The following is a 22,260-nucleotide window of genomic DNA, read 5'->3' on the forward strand; positions in this document are numbered from 1 at the left end:
GCACCCGGAAGTGAGTCTTCCAGCGTAGTATCATTTAAAGTCAAAAGCTTAACGACTGTTTACTAAATAATTCAATTGCATTATTGTTGTTGTTGTTGTTAGTAGTAGTAGTAGTAGTATCAGTAGCATTAGTGTTAATAAGAATATTAAGGGTTAAAAATTCAAGTGGTCTTTTATTTTGAAGTGCCCTTGAGTTCCGGTGCGCGACGCGCGAGGTTTGTTTTTGTCGCGTGGACGTGCTAGCTAGCAGGCCGAGTTTTTCTTGACTGTCCACTTTTGCATCGTATTTTTTTTTAGTTTTATTGTTTCGTTACATCATTATATTACGAGATTTATCGCGACATGAAAGTGCACACTCTTGAACGTCGTCATGGTAAGTCTGAAAAACGTTAAATTCACTTTCCGTTCGCTCCCCCCCATTTGACAACGGTACGGTGTAAAATAAAATGTTTCTCCGTAAAGTTTTTTGCTTATCTAAAACAAACGTAAGCTAACGTTACTCACTGTTGCCCAAACAGTTTCGCTGTCACGGTAGCTTTTAGGAAATGTAGTTGAATGGCGGCTACGTTGTAGTGTGACTGCCTACCCTAGTAAATGTACACCACAACTTTGCTCTGAAATTCAGACCTCTTTCTCCTTTTTATTCAAGTTATGTTAAATTCACATTCTCAGGTATCAAGCTGTAGTACAGTGCAGTCACTGGGATGGATTTGCCCTTAAAAAACATGTACGAGACATTCAAAGACGAAATCTGGAAAGGTAGGAAAACCTATGCAACATCAAAAAGCTGCGATTTTGGTCATCGGTACTTTTTAATCAGACACCTGCAAAAACATTTGCGTTCTGAACATTATAAGTAGAAATGCATTGTACAGATTTACCTTTCTCCTCTAAATCGGTTTGTGGGTTGTCGACTTAATGATGAGTTATTACCCATTTATGATCTAACATTTTAGAACTGGGACCACTGGATCACAACTGGTTTGACATACTGACTGCTCAAACGTCAGCGAATGAGGGCGGCAGTGGCTCTGATCAAGATGAGCTATGTGCCAATCAGGAGGGACATTTTAAAACCCCTTTAGACAAAACTGCAGTAGACAGTCAGCTGTTTTCTACTCCTAGAGTTTTCAGACACAGTCGAATTGTGTCACCTGAAATTGAGGATGGGCAGTCGTTCTCTACTACACAAGGTAATTCATTCAGATTTTAGTTTTTACTTATTTATACTGTAAATCTCCAACATGTTATTCAAACACTTGCTAAATAAAAATATAGGTTTCTGTTTTCACTTAATTGCGATCAAGAAGCTGCTGTAACCTACTTATAAATAGATTAAATCTAAAAATATTGTTTCTCTGTGATACGTCTTAGAAAATGATACATCGCCATGGACGGAAACACAAAGTCCATACTTGTTTCAGATGTCAAAAAAGGGGTGAGTGCAACAATTAATTATCAGTGTTTAAATTCAGAGTTGCTATATGAACTGGCATTTCTATGAATGATGTGGGGGGTTTTTTGTTTGTTTTGGGGGGTTTTTGTAAGTGATTAAATAATTTAAGTGGCTGTGTAATTAAATCAGAACAGGAACAACAATAACTGATTTTAATAACACATACTGAAAAACGGCCTTATTCTGTGATTTATTTATTTTTTTGGAGCTATTTCATGATAATTTTGCAAAAACAGCTTGGCTTTTTTATGTTTTTCCAGCTGTTGGCTGTTTTTAATGTATGTTTTGTCTTTTTTAGGGTTTCCGATACAAAATATGAGGAAATCCAACCTCAGAGTCAGGACAGTTTTGGTGAGGTGAAAACTAATCTTAGTCTCATTTACATGAATTGCATACAGAAGCCAAGACTTAATCATCACTGCTTAATTTGCTTACTTCTACCATATTTACAGATCCACTTGATACCCCTCATAAATCTCCAGTAAGTATAGCATATCCAATGATTAATATTTTTCCGATAGTATTTGAATGTAGAAAAGTGAATAAAATTTTATTTACCTATCTTTATGGGGTTTTTTTTGTTTGTTTTTCTTTTAATGATACAGATGAGCTATGCCAAGCATATTTCTGAAAGTCTTGGTGCACAGATTAACCCTGATATTTCATGGACCAGTTCTTTGAATACACCACCCCCTGTTCCATCTACCCTGATTTTGTGTAAGTCAGTAGCAGACTCGCACATTTTAAATGACTAAAAAGGTTATATGTTCATTAATTTTTGTCTCCTTTTAATCTTGCAGCTAAAGTTGATGAGAGTCCCTGTCCAGTGAGTGTTTCTGTAGACAAAAGTGTTGTTGTGAGTACTCAGTCCAGCACAAATATACAACAAACATACCTTTTATCTATTATTTTGATGAATGTCACTTAATGTTGAATTTCTGGTCCTGCTGTATTCGCATTCTTTAAGCTGATATTCTGAAATTTGAACATGTTTAGAATGGTTGAATTGATGATTTGATGTGTTACTAGAAATCAGAATCAGAAATTGTTCTTATTGTATTATTCTTTTTGACATATTACAAGCAAAGAGGTTCAACATTTCAGATTTCTGCTGACACAGTGTTTTGTCCTCTTACCTTTTCCAGTTTGTACGAAAGCTTTTCCCTTCTCTTTCAAATCCTTCCAGAATTGTGGTAGCACCACCCAAAAATGATAATATAACTACTGACAACCACGGTACTGACTTCTCCTTTTTAGTATCACATTAACTGAAATGGTGAATATTTGTGAACTAACTATGCCTCCCAACAATTTTGGCTGACATGCTGATTGTTGCTCTGTCATCAACAGATGCTGTTTTGCCTGAAGTTGTTTCCTCCCAGACTTTATTAACCCAGAATGAGGGTATTTGGCAACAGACACTGCGGGGTGCTAATGGAGATGGCAAAATTTGCAGCACAGTAGCCAGTGCTCCTGATGAATTTCAAAATGCTTCATCCACTTTCCTCGCCAACAGTAGTTCAGCACTGAGAAAAGTGAAACCTGACAGAATCAGATGGAAGCAATTTAAATTAAGTGAACATGACTGCAGCTCTACAGATATCTCAAAAACAAACCAGTCTAATGAAGAGCACAAAGCTGATGAAGAACATAGCACCATTCCATCATCCCCACTGGCAAAAAATGGAAGCACTGCAATCAGTCAATGGTCTCCATTAAATTTATCTGAAATTCCCCCTTGTACTGCAGAAAATAATATTTTAACAGAACTGCAGCCTGACTTTGATCCTAGACAGCTTGTCAGGCCACCTATAAAAATCACAGACACTGGATTTATTAGGAAAAAACGAAAATTTGTTTACACTGTTGAGACTTTGAAGCCAAAAGTTAAAGAAAATGAAACTGACTTTCAGAAGATGAACGCATCATCAGGAATTCCAGATACTGGTAACATATTTAATTATTAAAAATACGTGTGTATTTTTCTGTTAAAATAGAAGTGTTTTTGTTTTCTACAGTGACTGAAAAATTTTGTGTTTTTTATCACCATCCTTTCTTTTAGGACCAGAACTGAGTAGTAAGCAGTCAGAAGATGCCCCAGATGAAGCAAGCTGCTGCAGTAACGAGAGGAATGCAGAAGAAAAACAAGAAAAAAGTACTTTGGAAAATCTGCCTTCATCTGTGCAAGAAAAAGTCCAGGATCTTGACATGTCACAGCTTCACAAAGATTTTGCACAAGACTTCAGCCAAATTTCAGACTCTGGTAGAAGGACTGAAGGAGTTGCAGAAGATCAAAACCACTTCTCACCTTCAGCCTGTCTGTTGGCCATGAAAAAAGCTAAGCATCAGACAAAACAAGCAAGCCTTCACCATGACTATAACAGCATCAGTAACACAGGACATATGTCTACCACTAATCAAAATTATTCCACCAATGAAGGCACCATAAGTGACAGTGGTTTCCAGTCTGCTGTTGCAGATATCACTCACACTGCTTCTTCTTGTATTGTTCCTTGCTCAGAGAACACTGGATCAAAAACTGATATTCACAGGACTACTCCTTTTCCATCTACACACAGAGGAAATGAAAAATCCCAGCTCAAGGAAAGACAGACTATAGATAGCGAAAGAGAATGTCAGTTGGACATGGAGAGCACATTAACACAACTGCCAAGCAGTCTAAAAGGAACTGATGATGGCCTTAACTGGATTCCACAAAATGGTCAGGTTCATGGCAGACTGCTAGAGAAGACGGGCGTTTCTCTTCCACCCGCCCATGCATCAGGATTCAAAACGGCTTCAAATAAAGGTATACAAATTTCCTTGGCCAACCTGGAGAAGGCAAGGAATCTCTTTGAAGAAAGAGATGGTGATCAGCCCACCAAATGCAACAGTGCCACGAAACATAAAAATAGCCAGAGTAATGGATCCATGAAAAGCACAGTTTCTGTATCAAATCAGCAAACTTCTGTAAGTGAAAGATTTGAGGGTATCAGCTGCCACTTAACAGCTTCACAAAAAGCTGATGTGACAGAACTGTGCACTCTCTTGGAAGAAGCAGATAGCCAGTTTGAATTTACACAGTTCAGAGGTGCAGAAGTAAAACAGCCTTGTCAAGAAAATGCCTGCTTTCTAGAGAAGACTGACAAAGACCTCGATCCTGATTTTCTTGCAGATATAGATTTTGATGACAGCTTTAGTTCAGATGCTGAAAAGCACTTTGCAATAACTGCCATGCCTGACAAAATGACCTGTGTGGTAGATGAAAAGGCAAATAGTGGGACATCAAACATCACTGATAAATCAGTGTCGAGTTCTGTTAAAAGAGAAAATATCTCTGCTGGAGATGTGCTTTCCTCTTCAGAAAACATTCCTGGAAGAAGTAATTGGCTTATATCAACGAAACAAAAAAGTCTTCACAGAGCTGAGCACGGTGAAGCAAGCAAGATGGAGAAACCAAATCCTTTAATGCTTAGTGTTGCCTTTAAGACTGCAGGAGGGAATGCTTTAAGAGTTTCAAAAACATGTCTAAGCAAAGCTAGAGCTTTGTTTGCTGATTTAGAGATTAATGTGTCAGATCTGAATAGGTCACACAAACAGGCTGCTGAGACTGGTGCAAAATCCAAAAAGATGTGCAATGTAGATTCTGAAACGGCCACAGATGATTTCAAGTTCACTCTCAAAGACGACTGCCACGTTGAAGAGAAAACTTGGACTTGTTTTTCCAACACCAAACAGCCTGTCTCTGCATTAAAACAGGCCAGAAACATGCAAGACAAAGATACTACCAAAAGTTTTGAAATTTGCAAAAAGGATGCCATTGTAAACATAGAGTTTGAAAATGTAAACTCTGGACTAAGTAGGCCACATCCTGATGATATAGAAATGAAGAGTGTTGGATGTAACACTGTGCTGGAATTTAAAAATCCAGTTTCTTTCCATGAAACCCCATTTTCCACTTCAAAGCTTCTACCATGCCCAGCATCAAAGAGTATTGATTCCTCTGCCATCAGTGAATTGAGCAGTGGTTATGGATTCTGTACAGCCAGTGGAAAGACAGTATCCGTGTCAGCTGATGCAATGAAAAAGGCTAAATGTCTTCTGAATGACACTTATACACTTGAAGACACAAGCAAAAAAATAAGCCAAAAAGAAAATGCTTTAAGAACAGCACAGCTCACTGCTCAAAATAAAGAATCTATTCCTAAAACAAGTGGATTTGACACAGCCACTGGGAAAGGAGTTTCAATTTCATCCACAGCTCACAAGAAAGCAAAATGCCCGTTGAGTGAATCTGATAAAGTATATCATAAAATCAATGCAAAACCATCAAATTACAAGATTCCAGTATATGGCCCACCACCCAGCAATGTAGGATTTCTTGCAGCCAGTGGTAAGAAAATAGCATTTTCCTCCAAGGCCCTTCAGAAGGCCAAAGCACTTTTCAGTGACATCAGTTTCAGTGCAGACAGCCCAGCTGGTCCTCACCCAAAGAACAGTGACAAGAAAAATGACAATTGTGAACATCCAGACAAAATGCAGAGTGGTTTGACCGCAGGGGGAGAAAACGTCCATGTCTCAGAGAAGCACATTTTAAAGGACTTTGAAGATTCTGTTTTAACAAATGCTATGCAAGAGACAGTAGACTGTGATATAGATGTTAACAATGGTGGAAATATTGTGCATATAAGTGGAAGTGACAGTGACTTAGGAATTAGACCAGATCAAAGGGTGACTTCAAACATTTCTGTAGAGTCTGCAAATAAACAAGTGAAACAAAAAGACAGTTTGCCACTAAAAAGTGGTGGATTTGGTCCAGTAAGTGGAAAGGGAGTTTCTATTTCATCTGAAGCCCTTAATAGAGCAACATCCCTGTTGGGGCAATGTGACGAAGTGAACAATAAAATCAATGTTAATCAGTCACATTTGAAGACTTCAGTTTACAGCCCACTCCCCACAAGTGGTGGATTTCATGCAGCCAGTGGAAAGGCTTTGACACTTTCATCTGAAGCCCTTCAGAAGGCAAAAACTCTTTTCAGTGATATCATTTCCAGTGCAGAGAGCCCAGTTGTTCCACACACACTGAGCATAAAAAATTGTGCAAAGTCTGGAAATGGATGCGCTGAGGACAAAAACAAACAGCTGGGAAAAAAAGAAGCCAGTTTCCCACTACAAAGTGGTGGGTTTCAGACAGCAAGTGGAAAAGGACTTGCAATTTCATCTGAAGCCCTCAAGAAAGCAAAATCCCTGTTGGTTGAATTCGATGAATTGGGTGATAGAAGTGGAAAGCCATCATGTTCAAAGACTCCAGTCCCAGAGAATGGTGGATTTCTTGCAGCCAGTGGAAAGCCTGTGGCACTTTCATCTGAGGCCCTTCAGAAGGCTAAAACTCTCTTCAGTGATATCATTTCCAGTGCAGAGAGCCCACATGCAAAGAACGGTGACAAAAACCATGACAATTGTGAACCTATGGCAAAAATGCAGAGTGGTTTCAAAACTGCAAGCGGAAAAAAGGTTCATGTGTCACAGAAAGATCTTCTGAATGCAAAACATCTTTTGAAGGACTTGGATGATTCTGTTTTTACAAAAGCAATGCAAATGGCAGAAGACTGCGATATGGATGTTAATAATGGCATTTCAGCAAAACACAAAAGTGTAGCACCTATGATTGGAACAGGCAGTGATGAGAAAAACCTTCCAGAAACCAGACTACAGCAAAAGGCGACTTTAGGCTTTTCTGTAGAGTCTGAGAAAAGATACATTAAGGACAAAGACAAACAAGCGGAACAAAAAAATGACACTTTGTCGCTACAAACAGCGAGTGGAAAAGGAGTTACCATTGCATCTGAAGCTCTAAGGAAAGCAAGATCTCTGTTGGGTGAATGTGATGAAGTGGAGGATAAAATTGGTATAAACCCTTCATGTTCCAAGATTCCAGTTCATGACTCACTTCCTCAGAATGGTGGATTTTGTGCCGCAAGTGGAAAGCCTGTAGCACTTTCCTCTGAGGCCCTTGAGAGGGCAAAAGCTCTCTTTGGTGATATAGGTATTAGTGCAGAGATCCCACATGCAAAGAATAGTCACAAGAAATACGACTACGGTGAAAACACATGGAAAATGCAATGTAGCTCCAAAACTGTAGGAGAAAAAGTTTATGTTTCAGAGCAAAACCTTCTAAAAGCAAAACATCTTTTGAAGGAAGCTGATGACACTGTTTCAAAAAAGGCAATGCAAGAGGAAGATGGTTTTGCTAAAGATTGCAATATGGATATTAACTATGGAATTTCAGTAAAACATGATAATACATTGTCTATCAGTGACATTTATAAGGACTCAGGAAATGGATGTACTGAAGTCACAAATGAACACATGAAGCAAAAAAACACTTGGCCCCAACAAAGTGTTGGATTTCAGACAGCAAGTGGAAAAGGAGTCGCTGTTTCATCTGAAGCTCTGAAGAGAGCCAAAACCCTTCTAAGTGAATGTGAAGGAGTTGAGGATAAAATCAGTATAACAGCACCACAGGGCAAGATTTCGGCTCATGGTCCACCATTCAGGAGTAGTGGTTTTCTTGCAGCCGGTGTTAAGCCTGTTGCACTTTCATCAGAGGCCATGCAGAAGGCGAAAGCTCTTTTCAGTGATATTAGTCAGAGCAGAGACACCCCAGCTGTTGCACACACAAGAAAGAACGATAAGAAAATTGATGCTCACAATGGAGAGGAAATGCATTGTGGTTTCAGCACTGCAGGGGGAGTTAAAGTCCAAGTGTCCAAAAAAAGTCTTTTGAAAGCAACCAGCCTTTTCAAAGAATTTGATGATGGGGAATGTCATGATTCACTATTATTTTCAACAAGCCCACAAGACAATCCTATGCCAAATCTGTCAAAAGTAGAAGATGTGGAAGGACCTTCGGGTTCAAACCTCAGCACAGCCTCTGACAAGTACATGTCTACCAAGGGAACTGCTTCTCTTGTAGTTCAATCTGTGCCTTCCTTGCAAGAGTCTGATCTACAAATTGAAAATTTACATGGTTGTAAACAAGGGCATGGTTGTACGTCTGTCAATAACAAGGCAGCTAAAGATGCATTTAAGTTTCAGGAAGACACCATAACACCATTTGGGGCAGGCACTCTGCATGATTGCCCTGAAGAGGAAATGCAGTGTCTGCTGGACTATGAAATAAATAAGGAGAGCAGCACCAAGGAGTCTAAAATTTTAAAACCAAATGAGTCTTCAGTTCTAAACTTTCAGTCACTTAACCTTACTGGTTGCACAGAGACCCAGCAAGAATTTCTTGCCCAGGAAGCTCTGGACTGTACTAAAGCTTTGCTAGAAGATGAAGGTCTGGCTGACCACAATCTCTTGATGGCTTTAGAAAATATGCCACTACAACATAACACAAGTGCCGATGGGTGTCAAGAGAGTGAAAAGAGAAGAGGAAAAAGATCAGTGGAAGAGACAGAAATGAATGGTAAGTACCTGTATTGCTACTCAGAGTTTAAGTTTAATAATATATTTTTATTGAAACTGTGCTGCTATTTTCAGATCTTATTTAATTTATTAATGTTTGATAAGCAAATTGCATTAATACCTTTCTTGCAACTTAGGATAAAGTTGTATTGCTTACTATTTGGCAATTTTTCAGTTTTTTTTAGAAAGGTTAAATGATACTTTATGACACACAAACCATTGTTTTCAGATGAGTAAACATGCCTGATCATAATTAACTTTAAGCCACAACTCTGCTTTGAGAATAATAGCCTTCTAACTATTTAGGTCAGCCTCCCCTAAAAAGACGGTTACTGGAAGAGTTTGACAGGAGTCTCATAGATCCAAAAGCTTCAACTCTCCACCCAGTCAAAAGTTGTTCCAATGGTAAATTGTTAGCACTATGGCACGTTCTCTGAGAACTGTTTATTTTGTGTTATTCATTAAATAACTATTTGTATTTATTCCTAAATAAGGTTTAATGAAGGACAGGGGAGTTTTTAAATACAGCACCTCCCTTTATCCAAACATTACTCGGCCACACAGGTATGTTCTTGTTGAAGCACCATGTTTTCAAACAGATTAACAAAGTTATAAGCTTTTTCTGATATGTTCTTTTTTTTCTGCAACAGTGGAAAAAACTATGTGGAAACTAGATTCCAAAAGACACCACAAATACAGAACTCAACAATGGGAGACCCCAGGAGCAAATCAGCACATTACAAGACATCAGCATTTGTTCCTCCATTTGTCAGAAATGCAAAGACAGAAACCCATAAGAATATGGTGCTCAAGGATAGCATAAGAACACCTTCGGCCTTTGTTCCTCCATTCAAAAAACAAAGAACTATTGTTCAAGAGAGTTCCTGTAAAGCGCATGAGGGGGAAGACAAACACCAAAAACCGTTTGTAATGTCATCTAACAGCAAGTGTTTCGTGCCGCCCACTAAAAAAACACAAAGCGATGCGGATGGAACTGCTGTGGCTCCTGCTCAAAGCGATGATATGAATAATCAAAGCTTACCTGTTGACTTCAGGTCTGACAGTGCTGGTGGAGAGACATCAGGTGTAGATGGCACATGTTCAAGAAGCCAAGGTGCAGTAAACAGTTTGAGCTACATCAGTGTAAAAGTTTCTTTGTGACACAGTTTTTAAAAAAATGCTGTCTGTTTGCAGATGTATATTGGAATCTTCAGAACACTGAGCTGGCACAGGATATGCAAGACATGAGGATCAGGAAGAAGAAGCGCCAGAACATTCGACCTCTTCCAGGGAGCTTGTATCTTAAAAAAACCTCAGGAGTACCCAGGATCCCACTAAAAGCTGCAGTGAATGGAAAGATCCCAGGAAGATACACCCCAAAAAAGGCAAGGCTGTAACTGTCACTGGTTTTTTTTTTTTTAGCATTTTTAAGCATACTTAGATTTCTTTGTTTTGGTTTTAAACACAGACTGTGAGACACAAATGTACTTTTTTTTTTTTTCAGCTTTATGGATATGGAGTCCAAAAATATGTTTCCGATATCACCAGTGAGAATGCAGAATCTTTCCGCTTCAATCTGCTGCAGTTCATCAAACGGGAAGCCTTTACAGATGAAGGTGGAGTTCAGCTTGCTGATGGAGGATGGCTGGTCCCCAGCAATGATGGGACTGCGGGGAAAGAAGAGTTTTATAGGTATTACTGAATCACACTTTGTGTTAAATGAATCATATTGAAGTAATCAGGTTTAGCAATACAATACAAGCTTAATATACTAAATATCTCGTTCTTATATGCCCACAGAGCTTTATGTGACACCCTGGGTGTGGATCCTAAACTGATCAGTGAAGCATGGGTGTACAATCACTACAGATGGATTGTGTGGAAGCAGGCCTCTATGGAAAAATCTTTTCCAGAAATAGTGGGCAGCCGGTGTCTCACACCCGAGCAGGTTCTCCTCCAACTTAAATACAGGTATGTGCAACTAAAGCTTGCTCAGATATTTATGTAGTTGTAGGTCACTTTTTAATATGCGTATCTTGTTGACAAATAAGTGTTGTTACGCTTTTCTAACTGCCATTTTGTGTACGGTATTTTACAGGCAAAATAAATGTTCGAAAATATAGACTTTGCAGTGAATTACACTTTTAGCTAATTATGCTGAATACAATGGAATAATGTTGACTAATGTTAAATTTGGGATAAAAATGTTGGCATCTACCTAGCAAAATAGTTGCTAGGTAATTATTGACTCACTTTAATGTATTTATTGCTTTTTTCTAAAACATTTTCTGTGTATGTCAGATATGATGTAGAGGTGGATCACAGCTGCAGGCCAGCTCTGAGAAAGATCATGGAAAAGGATGACACGGCAGCCAAAACCCTGGTTCTCTGTGTTTGCGAGATCATCTCCAGGGGTCACTCCCCAAAAACACAGAGTCACAATGACACCAAAACCCCTCACAGTGCAGATGCAAAGGTTGAAACTTCAGCTGCACTCATTTGGCTGACAGATGGTTGGTATGCCATTAAAGCTCAGCTGGATGAACCTTTGACTGCAATGGTTCACAAAGGTCGACTGGCTGTCGGGGGCAAGTTGATCATCCATGGGGCTCAGCTGGTGGGATCACAAGATGCTTGCTCCCCTCTGGAGGCGCCTGAATCTCTGATGTTAAAGGTAGTCTAAGACAGAGACCACAACTTCTATCACTACTCAACACAACCAGAAAAGAAGGTGTCTTACTTCCTCTTCATGTGTTTAGATCTGTGCCAATAGCTGCAGACCTGCACGATGGGATGCTAAGCTAGGATTTCACAAGGATCCTCGGCCATTCCTCCTTCCAATCTCCTGTTTGTATAGTAATGGAGGTCCAGTAGGATGTGTTGACATTGTTGTACTGAGAAGCTATCCCATGCAGGTGTGCACTGATATATAATCACAGTTAGTCAGATTTGGGTTTTATCCTTTTTAACTCTATGTCTAATATATATTTCTCAGTGGATGGAGAGGAAGCCAGATGGCAGTGTTGTATTCCGTTCTTCACGTGCAGAAGAGAAGGAGGCGAGACGATACAACAGTCACAAACAAAAAGCAATGGAAATCTTATTTGCCAAGATTCAATCTCAATTTGAAAATGAAGAAAAAGGTAAGGATCAGGTTTACAACAAGTTCAACAAGCTGCTACAGTCTGAAATTCGATAAGTTTTTTATAAGCTTATATCTTTAGGGAATATCAAACAACAGCGGCGAAGAAAAACAATCAGTCATCAAGAAATTGCAAATCTGCAAGATGGAGAAGAGCTGTATGAAGCAGTGGGAGATGACCCAGCTTACCTTGAGGTAGTAAAACATTTGCTTTACAGATTGTTGGCCTGATTTCAGCTGTGAAGGGTTTTAGCATATTATTTTTTCCCCTCTTAGACTCATTTGAGTGCACAACAGTTGGAAGCCCTTCATACCTACAGATGCTCTCTGATGGAGAAGAAGCAGGCTGAACTGCAGGATCGATATCACCGTGCTCTGGAAGCAGAGGACAATGAAATGAACTGCCCCAAACGAGAGGTTACACCCGTGTGGAGACTCTGCATTGCCGACTCCATGGAGCTACCCGGCAGGGGTGTGTCTTCATTTGTCTTCTTGTTTGACTCTTTTTTTTATAATTACTGCAACTTGCAAACTACGGTGTGCTAACTTTTTTTTTTTTTAAATTTTGGTTTTAGTTTACCAGCTGAATCTTTGGCGACCTTCCTCAGATCTACATTCTTTACTAAAGGAAGGCTGTCGATTCAAAGTCTATAACCTCACCACTTCAGATGGAAAGAAACGCAGCTCTATCGAAGCTGTTCAGCTCACTGGGACAAAGAAAACACAATTTCAAGAGCTCCAGGTACTGTAGGAAACAAACTCCCTTTACCACATGTGGAATTTTTTTTACCGTTTATAAATTAGACATATCATTGAAACTTTTGTAATATTTCTATTCAGGCATCACATGAATGGTTGTCAACATACTTCCAACCAAGAGTTTGCACAAATTTTGTGAATCTTCAAAATCCAGATTTTGAGCCACTGTGTGGAGAAATTGATCTTGCAGGATATGTCATCACTGTTGTAGATGGAAAGGGTAGGTGTTTTTTTTGTTTGTTTGTTTTGTCCCTTGCTTTTCTTACAACTGCTTGCATAAAGTTCGCTGAAAAGTCTTCTTCTTTTGAACACAGGTTCATCTCCAGCATTTTATTTGGCTGATGAGAAACTGAATTTTGTGAAAGTTCGCTGTTTCAGCAGCTTGTCTCAGACTGGCCTAGAAGACGTGGTAAAACCACGCGTCATATTGGCTCTGAGCAACCTCCAGCTCAGAGGTCAGTCAATGCATCCCACGCCTGTTGTGTATGCTGGAGATTTGACAAGTTTTTCTACAAATCCTAAAGAGGTTCATCTACAGGAATCTTTCAGCCAGCTTAAAACTCTGGTCCAGGTATGATGCTAAAATCAAAACCTTAAAAGCTGCTGATATTCTTCAGAAACTGCTCTCTCTCACAGCCAAAGTGCTCCGTGATCTGCATGAAGTCATTTGTGTTAGCTAGAATTTAATCAAAGCACAGCTGTAATTGCAAATGCTGAAAAGCAGCAGTAACATTTCTTTTGTCATGCTCACTGAGTTCACCTTTAAACAATGCTAATCTCCTCAGTGCTAAAAATTGTTTTGTAGAAAATGTGATAAAGTAGCGTACTTAACATATTTTTTTTCCTTGTTTATCTTCATTTCAGACTTATTTGAATGCAATAAAATGTTAACCTTTTTTATCACTTTTTTTTCTTTTCAGTGTCAGGAGAACTTCTTTTTAACTGCTGAGGAGAAGCTTTCAGAACTAGTCAGATCAAATGGCCTGAGCTCCAGCTCCTCTCCAGCTCTCCAAAGACAAACACCAGCTTCTCTAACAGACAGAAGACAAGACATAAAGTCAAGTGTGAGTTTAACTTCATGCTGTGGTATCTGGTGTTTTTCAGTATATCTGTTATAACATAATGTAATCTGGTAATATATCAGTTCTATATAAAAAGACATCTTGATTATGTCTTTTTATACAGGTCATTTCTCAGAAGCCAGGCAGAAACCTTGGATCCTTCACACCTGTCGGCAGGAAGTCTCCTACACCAACATCTTCAGGAGAAAAAGATCCCAAAAGCCTTAAAAGGAGGAGAGCACAGGACTATCTGTCTCGTATCCCGTCTCCGCCACCTCTTTCCCATCTGGGCTCAGTGGCTTCTCCATGTGTAAATAAGACATTCAACCCACCTCGGAGGTCTGTGACACCAAGCACTTTAAAAACTGTACAGACACCATCTCACAAACCCGCTGACTCACTTGGAGAGGATGAATGGGTGAATGATGAGGAACTGGCTATGATTGATACTCAAGCACTGCGTGTTAATTTAATCTAGATACATACCGCTGTGTGATGACAAACACGCTACAGCTTTTGAATTGACTGAATGTAAATGTTAAGGTTCCGTGTGTATATAACACACTTTTTTCTTAGGGTTTTTTGTAGACTTGTTGGCCTCATAAAATGGGGAAAGTTAATATTGAAATCATGTCACTTCACAATGTTTTACAATTTTATACTTGTTTCTGTGAGGTTCCTGCATTCAGTGTTAAATAAATTCAGAATTTTATTCTAGCAGTTTTGGTCTGTGGGTCTCTGTTTTTGCATTTAAAGACGAACACCTACAGGGTTGAGAAACTGGTGGATTCTTGTAGAAATGTATTGGTGTGTGTGTGGGGGGGGGGGGGTTCTGCCAGGCTCTAGTCCTGTGCAAAACTAAATACATCCTTACTGCGGTCTTAGGAATTAAGAAGCGAAGTAGCAGCTACTTGCTGCTAATGAACTGTACTTGATTAATTGATCATTAGCAAGTTTGAGCATCTATAAAAAAATAACAGCTCAGGTTTGCCAAATTGCATCTGAAAAAATCATATAATATAGTTTGCTTGCATAACTGAATGCAACCAAAGTTCAATGAACTGAAACAATGTAAAGAAGATATGAGAGGCTGATAAAGTCGTACAGAAAAATGATTCCTCAAGGCTACAAATGAGCAAATTCCTTTAGTCATTTTAATGGTTAAGTGGGAACAACTAATTAAGGGTTATTAATTAAGGTAAGATTTGTCAGTTATGTCAAAATGACAAATATTGATTTATTTTTTGACCCTTTAAAAAAGGTTTATAGGTACAAGAATACAGTATAACTTAAAGAAATTCACCATATAAAAAAGTTTGTAATAACCACTTTGAGTGATCTTGATTCAAAGCGATAAGTCTTTAACCATTTTGGTACACCACTAGTGATTAGTTTGTGGAGATGTCACAAATATATCAATTCAATTTGATTTAGCTGTTTTTTCGCTTAACTGTAATGCTGACTTGGACTTTTTTTTTTTTAATTCTGGTGTCTTTTTAAAATTTATTTAGGTATTTTCAATATAAAGATGTCAGGAAGCAGTTTATAATGCAGTCCAGGGCAGTGAATAGCAACGGCTCACATATGCTATAGAAACGCAGGCATTATAAAATACAGCGGGACTCAGTAAAGTAGTCACTGTTCTTTGTACCCATTTTTGTCACTAGCCCGTCGCCTTTCAGTCCCGCTGGTGTCGCTCGCGCATTGAGTGTCAAAGATGCCTGCTGTTAATAGGAGAATAGAAGAAGAAAGTCACTTCCGTAAACACAAGGCAAGTGCGATTTTGAATCTGCACACCGGTGTATTGTTAATGCGGGTTTCCCCGGAATTTATGCATCCCCAGTATGAACGGTAGGAAACCGTGAATATCGACAGTTACTCTATTATTTTACGTTTACGTAGTGAACAATTTTGTTTATTTATTTATTTATTTTTCTTGTCTTCTGTGTAACTCGTGTTGTGGCGCGTTAGCCAAAGGTTAATGGTTGGCTGAAGACATAGTTTCGATTTTAGCTGATTAATCTACGGTGTGTGTAATCATGTGCACTTGTATTTACATATAAACCCAGCCCAGAAAGCAAGGAAAATGTGTTTGGTGGATGTATATATTTTGTAACAGTGGTTATTGACAAAAAGTCTTATACCGTTGAAAAGTCTGTTTATTTCCCTTTAAATTTGTAAGGAAAACGAAAAACTCGCCAAATCTTTTCTGCCAATGTCAAGGGTTTTATTCTGCTATTGACTCTTATTTTGAGCTTCTGGCACCCCATGTCCTGACAATCACGTGCCTTATTGGTGCTTGATTATCAGCACCTGTGAGTATGGACTCTAATGAGATTTCTCCTATCGCAGTTGGATCATAGAGACAGACTGTGGATAAGATGCAGGGAATTTCTGTTGATTGGATAGGGTAACAGCTTTTGGTGGAAACAGTGTGATGATATGAAGTGTCATCTCCCTCACTGTAAAAACAAGGCTTGTCATCACTGGAGGCAATCTTAATGCAGGGAGATCCCCACAGTCTGGAACTAGCCTTTATTTTCCATGGTCACAACGCTCACCCTGACAGAGCGGGGTTTATCAAAGTCCCATTGAATATTTTTGGGATCAGCTTAGGCTTTGTGGGCGTTTGTGCCAGAACGACCAACACAACCACATTGGCTGACTTGTGACAAATGCTGGTTGACGAATGGGATGGCATCCCACCGCAGTGTGTGACCAAGCTGTTGACCAGCATGAAGAGGAGATGGCAGGCTGTTGTGGCTGTGTATGGTTTTCGACATGCTACTGAGGCTCCTGTTTGTTTAATTAATAAATTATTAAATTGGCAAAATGCTTTCTTTCTTCAGACTTTAATCATCACACTCCAGTAAATAACACCAAACAAGAGACAGAAGCAGAATAAGATGTGTGGCATCAGCAGAGAAGATTTTTCATGGGTGCAACCCACATATTCAACTCTTCTGCTCAACCCAGAAATGCATTTTCCTTACAAATGCAGCACCATTTCAGGTCAAATAAACAAGCTTTCCACAAGCAACTTTTTTGCCAAAAAGCATTGTTACAAAGAAATAATCAACCAAACACTTTCCTTACTTTTTCTGCTACGTTTATAAATTGGCATAGCAGCACCGAAAAATCTATAAGATAAAATAAGTAAAGCAAAATAATAAGAATAGGAATAACATGCAGTATTATTATGTAGTATTTTTGTGGTGTTTCAATGTTGTAAGTATTCTAATCTGTTTTCATCCAGATGTCTCAGCCGGAATTATGTTGTACAACCTCTGATGCCACAGAAATATCTTGTGTGAGTGAGGATAAAGAAGCTTGTAAAGATGACTCTGCTAACACAAACACTAAGTTTGTGGGCACTGACGGTGGCGCTCCAGACAGCAGTGTCAGGGACCGCGTGTTAAGGGAGGTAGGATTCACCAGCTCTGCCTTCATCGGTCCAGCATTTCCTCCACAAACAACTGCAGCCGAGTCTGTCATTGAAGACTCGCTGAGTGAGTTTTACAAAGAGCTTGAAAAGATCGATACCCCTGATGGTGCTAATGGTAACCCAGGGAAACAAGATGCAGCTTTTGATCAGCCACTTGTACCTCCTAAATTACCCACCAGCAACAAAACTCAGGATGTTCCTGAGGAGAAAATTGCTAACATGAGGGACTTTGAAGAAACAGATGGCTCCCAAAAAAGCAATGGAAGAAAACAGCCAGCATGGCCTCACTGGTATCAAAATGAGCCATACAATCCCAGGAGGCAGAGGCCAGGCCCGGAGCTGAGCTCTCCCCAGTGGCGTCATCCACAACCACTGGACAGGCCACCATACCCGAGATTTCAGAGCCCACCATTCCCTCACCAACCGCCACCGTATGCATTCCCAAATCCACAAAACCCACCACCACATGTGAACCCTACCTTTCAACATTCAAGCATGGCAAACCGCTTTCAAGAGGAGCTGCGGTTTCCACCTTTTTATAGATTCCCACCTCCAAATGTTTCCAGACACCCCTCTCAGGGATTTTATGGAGGTCCTCCACATCAGTTTGACAGGGATGTGCATGGCTCCAGCTATGATGGACACTCAGCTAATGAAAGTGTCAGGTGGCCTAGAGATAGAAATGAAGAGATCTCTCAGATTAATGAAGATTATGACAGGCTCCAGAGATGTGATTCGGAAAATGAACCTTGGGAGGGACAGCACTACTACCGGCCACGTGACGACAAACATGCATGCCATTCAGCCCTGGTGCTGATCTTGATGCGGGGATTGCCAGGATCTGGGAAATCCACACGTGCCAGGTAAATCTGTGTGTAATCTTAATTTAATTTCTATCCATTTATTCTTATCTGAAATTATAGCTTAAAAGCAGAAGTTTGACACCGATTGTTTCCCACAGGGAGCTGCTCTCCACTGGCCCCAGTGGGATCATTTTGAGCACAGATGATTACTTTGCACACAAAGATGGCTACCACTATGACCCTAGTCTTCTTGGAGCAGCACATGAATGGAATCAGAGAAGAGGTATTGACTCATTACATTTTCACTCATTTAATAGGAGTAAAGCAACCACAGTGCCTCTGTACTGTAGTGATTTACATATTCATCTGACAAAAAGCAAGATCCCCCGGTCTATAGAGTATTTTAAACGAATGAGCCACAACATTAAAACAACTGAAGTGAGTAATATTGTTAATGTGGTGCAATATTCTGCTGGGAAAACTATGAGTCATGGCATTCATGTGGATGTGTCTTTGATATGTACCACCCGTTTTAACACTGGCAAAGATTGGCACACTGACAAATTACACTAACAGCTCAGCAACTCAAAAAAGAGCCTAAGGCATTCACACGGTCTCCTAAACCTCTTTGATGAGCCCAAAGCAGTTGGTAACCAAAAGGATTCACTGTTAACTTTAATGGTGCCTGATATCACAGGAGACCCCTGGAAGTCCCTAATTGGTTAGTGTTGTTTTTTGTGTGGGTTGGCCTACACAATTTTCAGGCAGGTGGTTTTAATGTTGTGCTAATGTGTGAGTGTGTTTATTTGAAGAGGTGTTTCAGTGGCCTGGCTATCCAGTTAAGTAGGTGACTTTTTCACTGATAATGTGTGAGCAACATATGGGCGAGAAATGATTTTTGAAAAAAAAAAATCAAATTAAATGGAACATAAAACAAATTAAACATTTTGGTTTAAAAACAGTTTTAATTTTCTTGCCAGAACTTGTCAGAATCTCTTCTTAATCTTCTCAGCTAGAGGTGCTCTTCATGACGGCCGGTCTCCCGTTATTATTGATAATACAAACATTCAAGCCTGGGAAATGAAGCCATATGTCAAAATGGTAAGTGGCCATACTAAATATTTATTATTATTGTTGTTGTTGTTGTTATTATTGTTATTGTTAGTTAATATTTCATACCACTTTAACTAATCCTTTGAATTTTCCAACTCCTGCATCAGGCTTTGGAAAGCGGATACAAAGTTGACTTTTGTGAACCGGACACCAGGTGGAAATATGATCCTTACGAGCTGGAGAAGTATGATTTCTGACTCATGATATTAAAATGCTGTTACATAGTGTAGACTTCACATTCTAACATTATCCTCTTTTTTTCTTTTTCTTTTACCTCCAGGAGGAACAAACACGGTGTTCCTCAGGAGAAGATCGCGCAGATGATGGATCGTTTTTCTTTTCCCATATCCATAGACATTGTCATGAATTCAGAAGAACCGTTCCATGTGAACCAGAGACATCGACCAGAGCAGCCACAAATGATGAGGAAAAAGCCAAATTTAAATAATTTCTAAGACAGTTTAACAGCTTCGTAATTTACCTTGTATGACCATTTTTAGTGTAAATATTGCGATTTTTATCATTTGTACCTGTTTTTAATATATTACTTTGTATACTGTAATTTTTTTGTAAGAAAAGAGAAAAAATATTTTTCTGAGGAAATTAAAATCTGCAATTTAGTATGTAATAACAGACTTTTACAGTATGCGTATTCTTCGCATTACAGAACAACAGTGAAAACCAGGAGTTTGCTCTGTTTTAAATTTATTTTTTTACTCATTTACAAGTTGTTACAATTTTTGGTGAGCTTGATCAGGGATTTATCATCTTTGTTGTTGTTCTCTTTCTTTCTTTCTTTCTTTTTTTTTTTTAGCTAGAAGTTGTTTCTTCCTGCGAAATACACCAATAGGCAGATTTTCAGTGCCAAAATAGCCAAATATAAACATTGATATGATTATTCTTTTTTTAGTTTGTTACACTGATGTTAGTGTTGTTCTTACATAATTAAAACATTGTTGGTCCAGGATCAGTGTTGCAACTGACCAGTCCTGTTGTCTGGGTATTTAGTTAGCATTAGCCAAGAAGGTAGCTAATGCTATTAAAAACTGTCAAAAGTAAACCGATATGAGTAGCTAAATTTGGCTAACAGCAAAAATAGCTTGATAATATATTGTTATATAGCATACATTAATAAAGGAAACACTTGAAGTGCTTTGGTATACAGAGGAGTTTTTTTTAACAAAACAGACTGATTCTGATGTCTTTGAGTTAAAGTGTTGGTGCATAATGTTTGAAACCAATTGAAATTTGCTAATTTGAACAGGGTGGTTCCTGTTTTTCTTCTGTTCATTGTGGTTATTAGGAAATCCTTTCCTAAGCTTTGCTGAGTCCAAGTTACCCAAAAAAGTGTGCCTGAAGGTAAAATGAGTGTCCAAAAAGTCAGAGTTAAACAAATCAACTGGATAAAAATCTAGTGTTTCTTGTATAAAATAGATTCTTTGTGTTTCTCTTTTTGGGTGCATGAAAGGATGAAAACGAACCTCATCTTGGCTCCTGGTAAACTTTTAAAAACATGTTTTTTTTTAAACAAAGGCCTGTAAATCGTAATCAGCATAAACAAAAACTAACCCTGTCAGTGTGCAAATGGACAATATTGTTTCTGTCTGCTGGCAGACTTAAAATTGGTGATCCTGTATTTTGTGTGCTCATTTGTGAAAGCAAAGCAGTAATAGGTATGCCTCCAGTTAAAAACTGTTGCGTCTTTGTAAACACAATATGCCTCACAGACAGTTTGCCAAAACAGAATAACCCATCTACAGCTGCTGCAGCCAATTACTGTAGGGAAACACTGAGTAGAGACCCTATTACTGTAGAAACTCTGATATAGCGCTAAACACCAAGTGTGGAGAGGTCTTTGTCTGATAGCATTCAGTGTTCATTACTGTGTGTCTCACAGGAAATCACATTTCACCCCTCTGTTCCTGCTGGTGCTCATTAATGTGGCACAGAGGTGATGTTTTGTTGACTCTTTTCCCCCAATCAGTGTTGTGCGGGGAGCCAGAAATTTTTTTCTAAACCACAGACTATATAGTTAAATGTGTGTCTGCGGTGTTATATTGGTTGAAAATTTTATGTTTTGAAGAAAATTATGTCCTGTTTTTGGAACTGGGACTAACATGGGACAAGTTGGTATTCGTCTTTGGGATCTTCATGTGACAGATCTGGGTTAACTTTCCTGTTTCTCTGCTTCACATTTTGCTGCACCGTTGTATGCTTAAGAACAGCATACTGATAATTGGATGCACATAAACTGAGATTTAACCCAAATGCAGTATGTGTTGGTTTGAGTTAGAGAAAAGGATCAGTGAAGGATGAAGAAAATACCAGCGAATGAGAGTGGGCAAAGGATTATCGTCCAGAATGAAATGCCACTGTGAGGTCACACTTTTTACCAAATACTAACTTTCACTGGTTGTAGTTTTAATTCTCCTGAAGGCACTGTTTCCGACTGATGCTCTTCCAGTCTTAAAAATATGTGTTTAGGGTTACCTATTTGTTTTTTAGAATGCAGTATTCAGCATACTGCCGTCTGCAGCTTCCTATCTTTTCTGTAGATGGTTTTTAACGCTACACCAACTTTTTGCATTTAATAAATTTTGGTGTTACAAATTTTCCACAAAAAAAAAAAAAATGCAGGTTGATGTGATATGTAAGATATGCAATAATCTCTCTGTTTCAGTGTTTGTGGAAGTTTTAAGACTGAATCTAAGTCTTGCATAAGCTTGATTTTTGATTTTTGTAAATGATTGCCTTATATGTTTAAAGGGTTAATCTACATGGAACTACAAAAAAATGTCAGTGCTAAACTGTGAAAATAAATGATAGGAAGGAAACCCATAAATTAGATTTAACTGGTAAATAAAAGCTTATTGAATCTTAAAATGCAGAGCTGGCCTCAGGTATGTTCAGTATTTAAAAAGGCTAAGACGTCTCGTTGAGTCTCCCTAAGATATAATCTGACCTTGAGTCAAGAGAATCAATGAGGAGGCCCTTAAAAGGGGATTTCAAAT

General features: G+C 38.9%; 2 protein-coding genes across 7 annotated transcripts; both read left to right on the forward strand.

The window, feature by feature from the left end:
- The first annotated feature begins 97 nt into the window (after positions 1 to 97).
- Positions 98 to 14,608, forward strand: brca2 (BRCA2 DNA repair associated). Of its 3 annotated transcripts, none has more exons than XM_003450174.4 (27): positions 98 to 373; positions 673 to 759; positions 957 to 1,193; positions 1,375 to 1,438; positions 1,755 to 1,807; positions 1,909 to 1,937; positions 2,062 to 2,173; positions 2,257 to 2,312; positions 2,602 to 2,692; positions 2,807 to 3,403; positions 3,519 to 8,927; positions 9,233 to 9,331; positions 9,421 to 9,490; positions 9,577 to 10,040; positions 10,121 to 10,311; positions 10,431 to 10,618; positions 10,727 to 10,897; positions 11,228 to 11,600; positions 11,686 to 11,841; positions 11,922 to 12,069; positions 12,151 to 12,263; positions 12,345 to 12,540; positions 12,644 to 12,810; positions 12,909 to 13,047; positions 13,142 to 13,398; positions 13,748 to 13,891; positions 14,013 to 14,608. In XM_003450174.4, exons 2-27 carry the CDS (start codon positions 705 to 707, stop codon positions 14,364 to 14,366), a joined length of 9,933 nt encoding a protein of 3,310 aa, XP_003450222.2. In that variant the 5' UTR covers positions 98 to 373; positions 673 to 704; the 3' UTR covers positions 14,367 to 14,608. The 3 variants fall into 3 exon arrangements, with proteins under 3 accessions (XP_003450222.2, XP_019200825.1, XP_005455063.1); XM_019345280.2 differs by having other exon boundaries at positions 2,257 to 2,282; XM_005455006.3 differs by lacking the exon at positions 673 to 759.
- A 950-nt stretch (positions 14,609 to 15,558) lies between these two features.
- n4bp2l2 (NEDD4 binding protein 2-like 2) lies at positions 15,559 to 20,401 on the forward strand. Of its 4 annotated transcripts, XM_019345379.2 has the most exons (7): positions 15,639 to 15,739; positions 16,738 to 16,900; positions 17,145 to 18,196; positions 18,295 to 18,419; positions 19,149 to 19,237; positions 19,357 to 19,433; positions 19,530 to 20,401. In XM_019345379.2, the coding sequence occupies exons 3-7, from the start codon at positions 17,145 to 17,147 to the stop codon at positions 19,702 to 19,704; spliced, it is 1,518 nt and encodes a 505-aa protein (XP_019200924.1). In that variant the 5' UTR covers positions 15,639 to 15,739; positions 16,738 to 16,900; the 3' UTR covers positions 19,705 to 20,401. The 4 variants fall into 4 exon arrangements, with proteins under 4 accessions (XP_013129817.1, XP_005455064.1, XP_019200924.1 ...); XM_013274363.3 differs by lacking the exon at positions 16,738 to 16,900 and having other exon boundaries at positions 15,559 to 15,659; XM_005455007.4 differs by lacking the exon at positions 16,738 to 16,900 and having other exon boundaries at positions 15,620 to 15,739.
- The last annotated feature ends 1,859 nt before the right edge of the window (positions 20,402 to 22,260 follow it).

Source organism: Oreochromis niloticus, linkage group LG14, assembly GCF_001858045.2.
Source record: "Oreochromis niloticus isolate F11D_XX linkage group LG14, O_niloticus_UMD_NMBU, whole genome shotgun sequence".
Classification (NCBI taxonomy): Eukaryota; Metazoa; Chordata; class Actinopteri; order Cichliformes; family Cichlidae; genus Oreochromis; species Oreochromis niloticus.

What these genes read in the sequence shown, in the direction of transcription:
- n4bp2l2 (XM_013274363.3), top strand. Translation starts at nt 15,606, where the DNA reads ATGCCTGCTGTTAATAGGAGAATAGAAGAAGAAAGTCACTTCCGTAAA. An exon ending in TGAATGGAATCAGAGAAGAG is followed by an intron (nt 18,420 to 19,148) that starts GTATTGACTCAT and finishes TAATCTTCTCAG; the next exon opens with CTAGAGGTGCTCTTCATGAC. An exon ending in TGAAGCCATATGTCAAAATG is followed by an intron (nt 19,238 to 19,356) that starts GTAAGTGGCCAT and finishes CTCCTGCATCAG; the next exon opens with GCTTTGGAAAGCGGATACAA.
- brca2 (XM_003450174.4), top strand. Translation starts at nt 705, where the DNA reads ATGGATTTGCCCTTAAAAAACATGTACGAGACATTCAAAGACGAAATC. An exon ending in ATACCCCTCATAAATCTCCA is followed by an intron (nt 1,938 to 2,061) that starts GTAAGTATAGCA and finishes TTAATGATACAG; the next exon opens with ATGAGCTATGCCAAGCATAT. An exon ending in GGAAGAGACAGAAATGAATG is followed by an intron (nt 8,928 to 9,232) that starts GTAAGTACCTGT and finishes CTAACTATTTAG; the next exon opens with GTCAGCCTCCCCTAAAAAGA.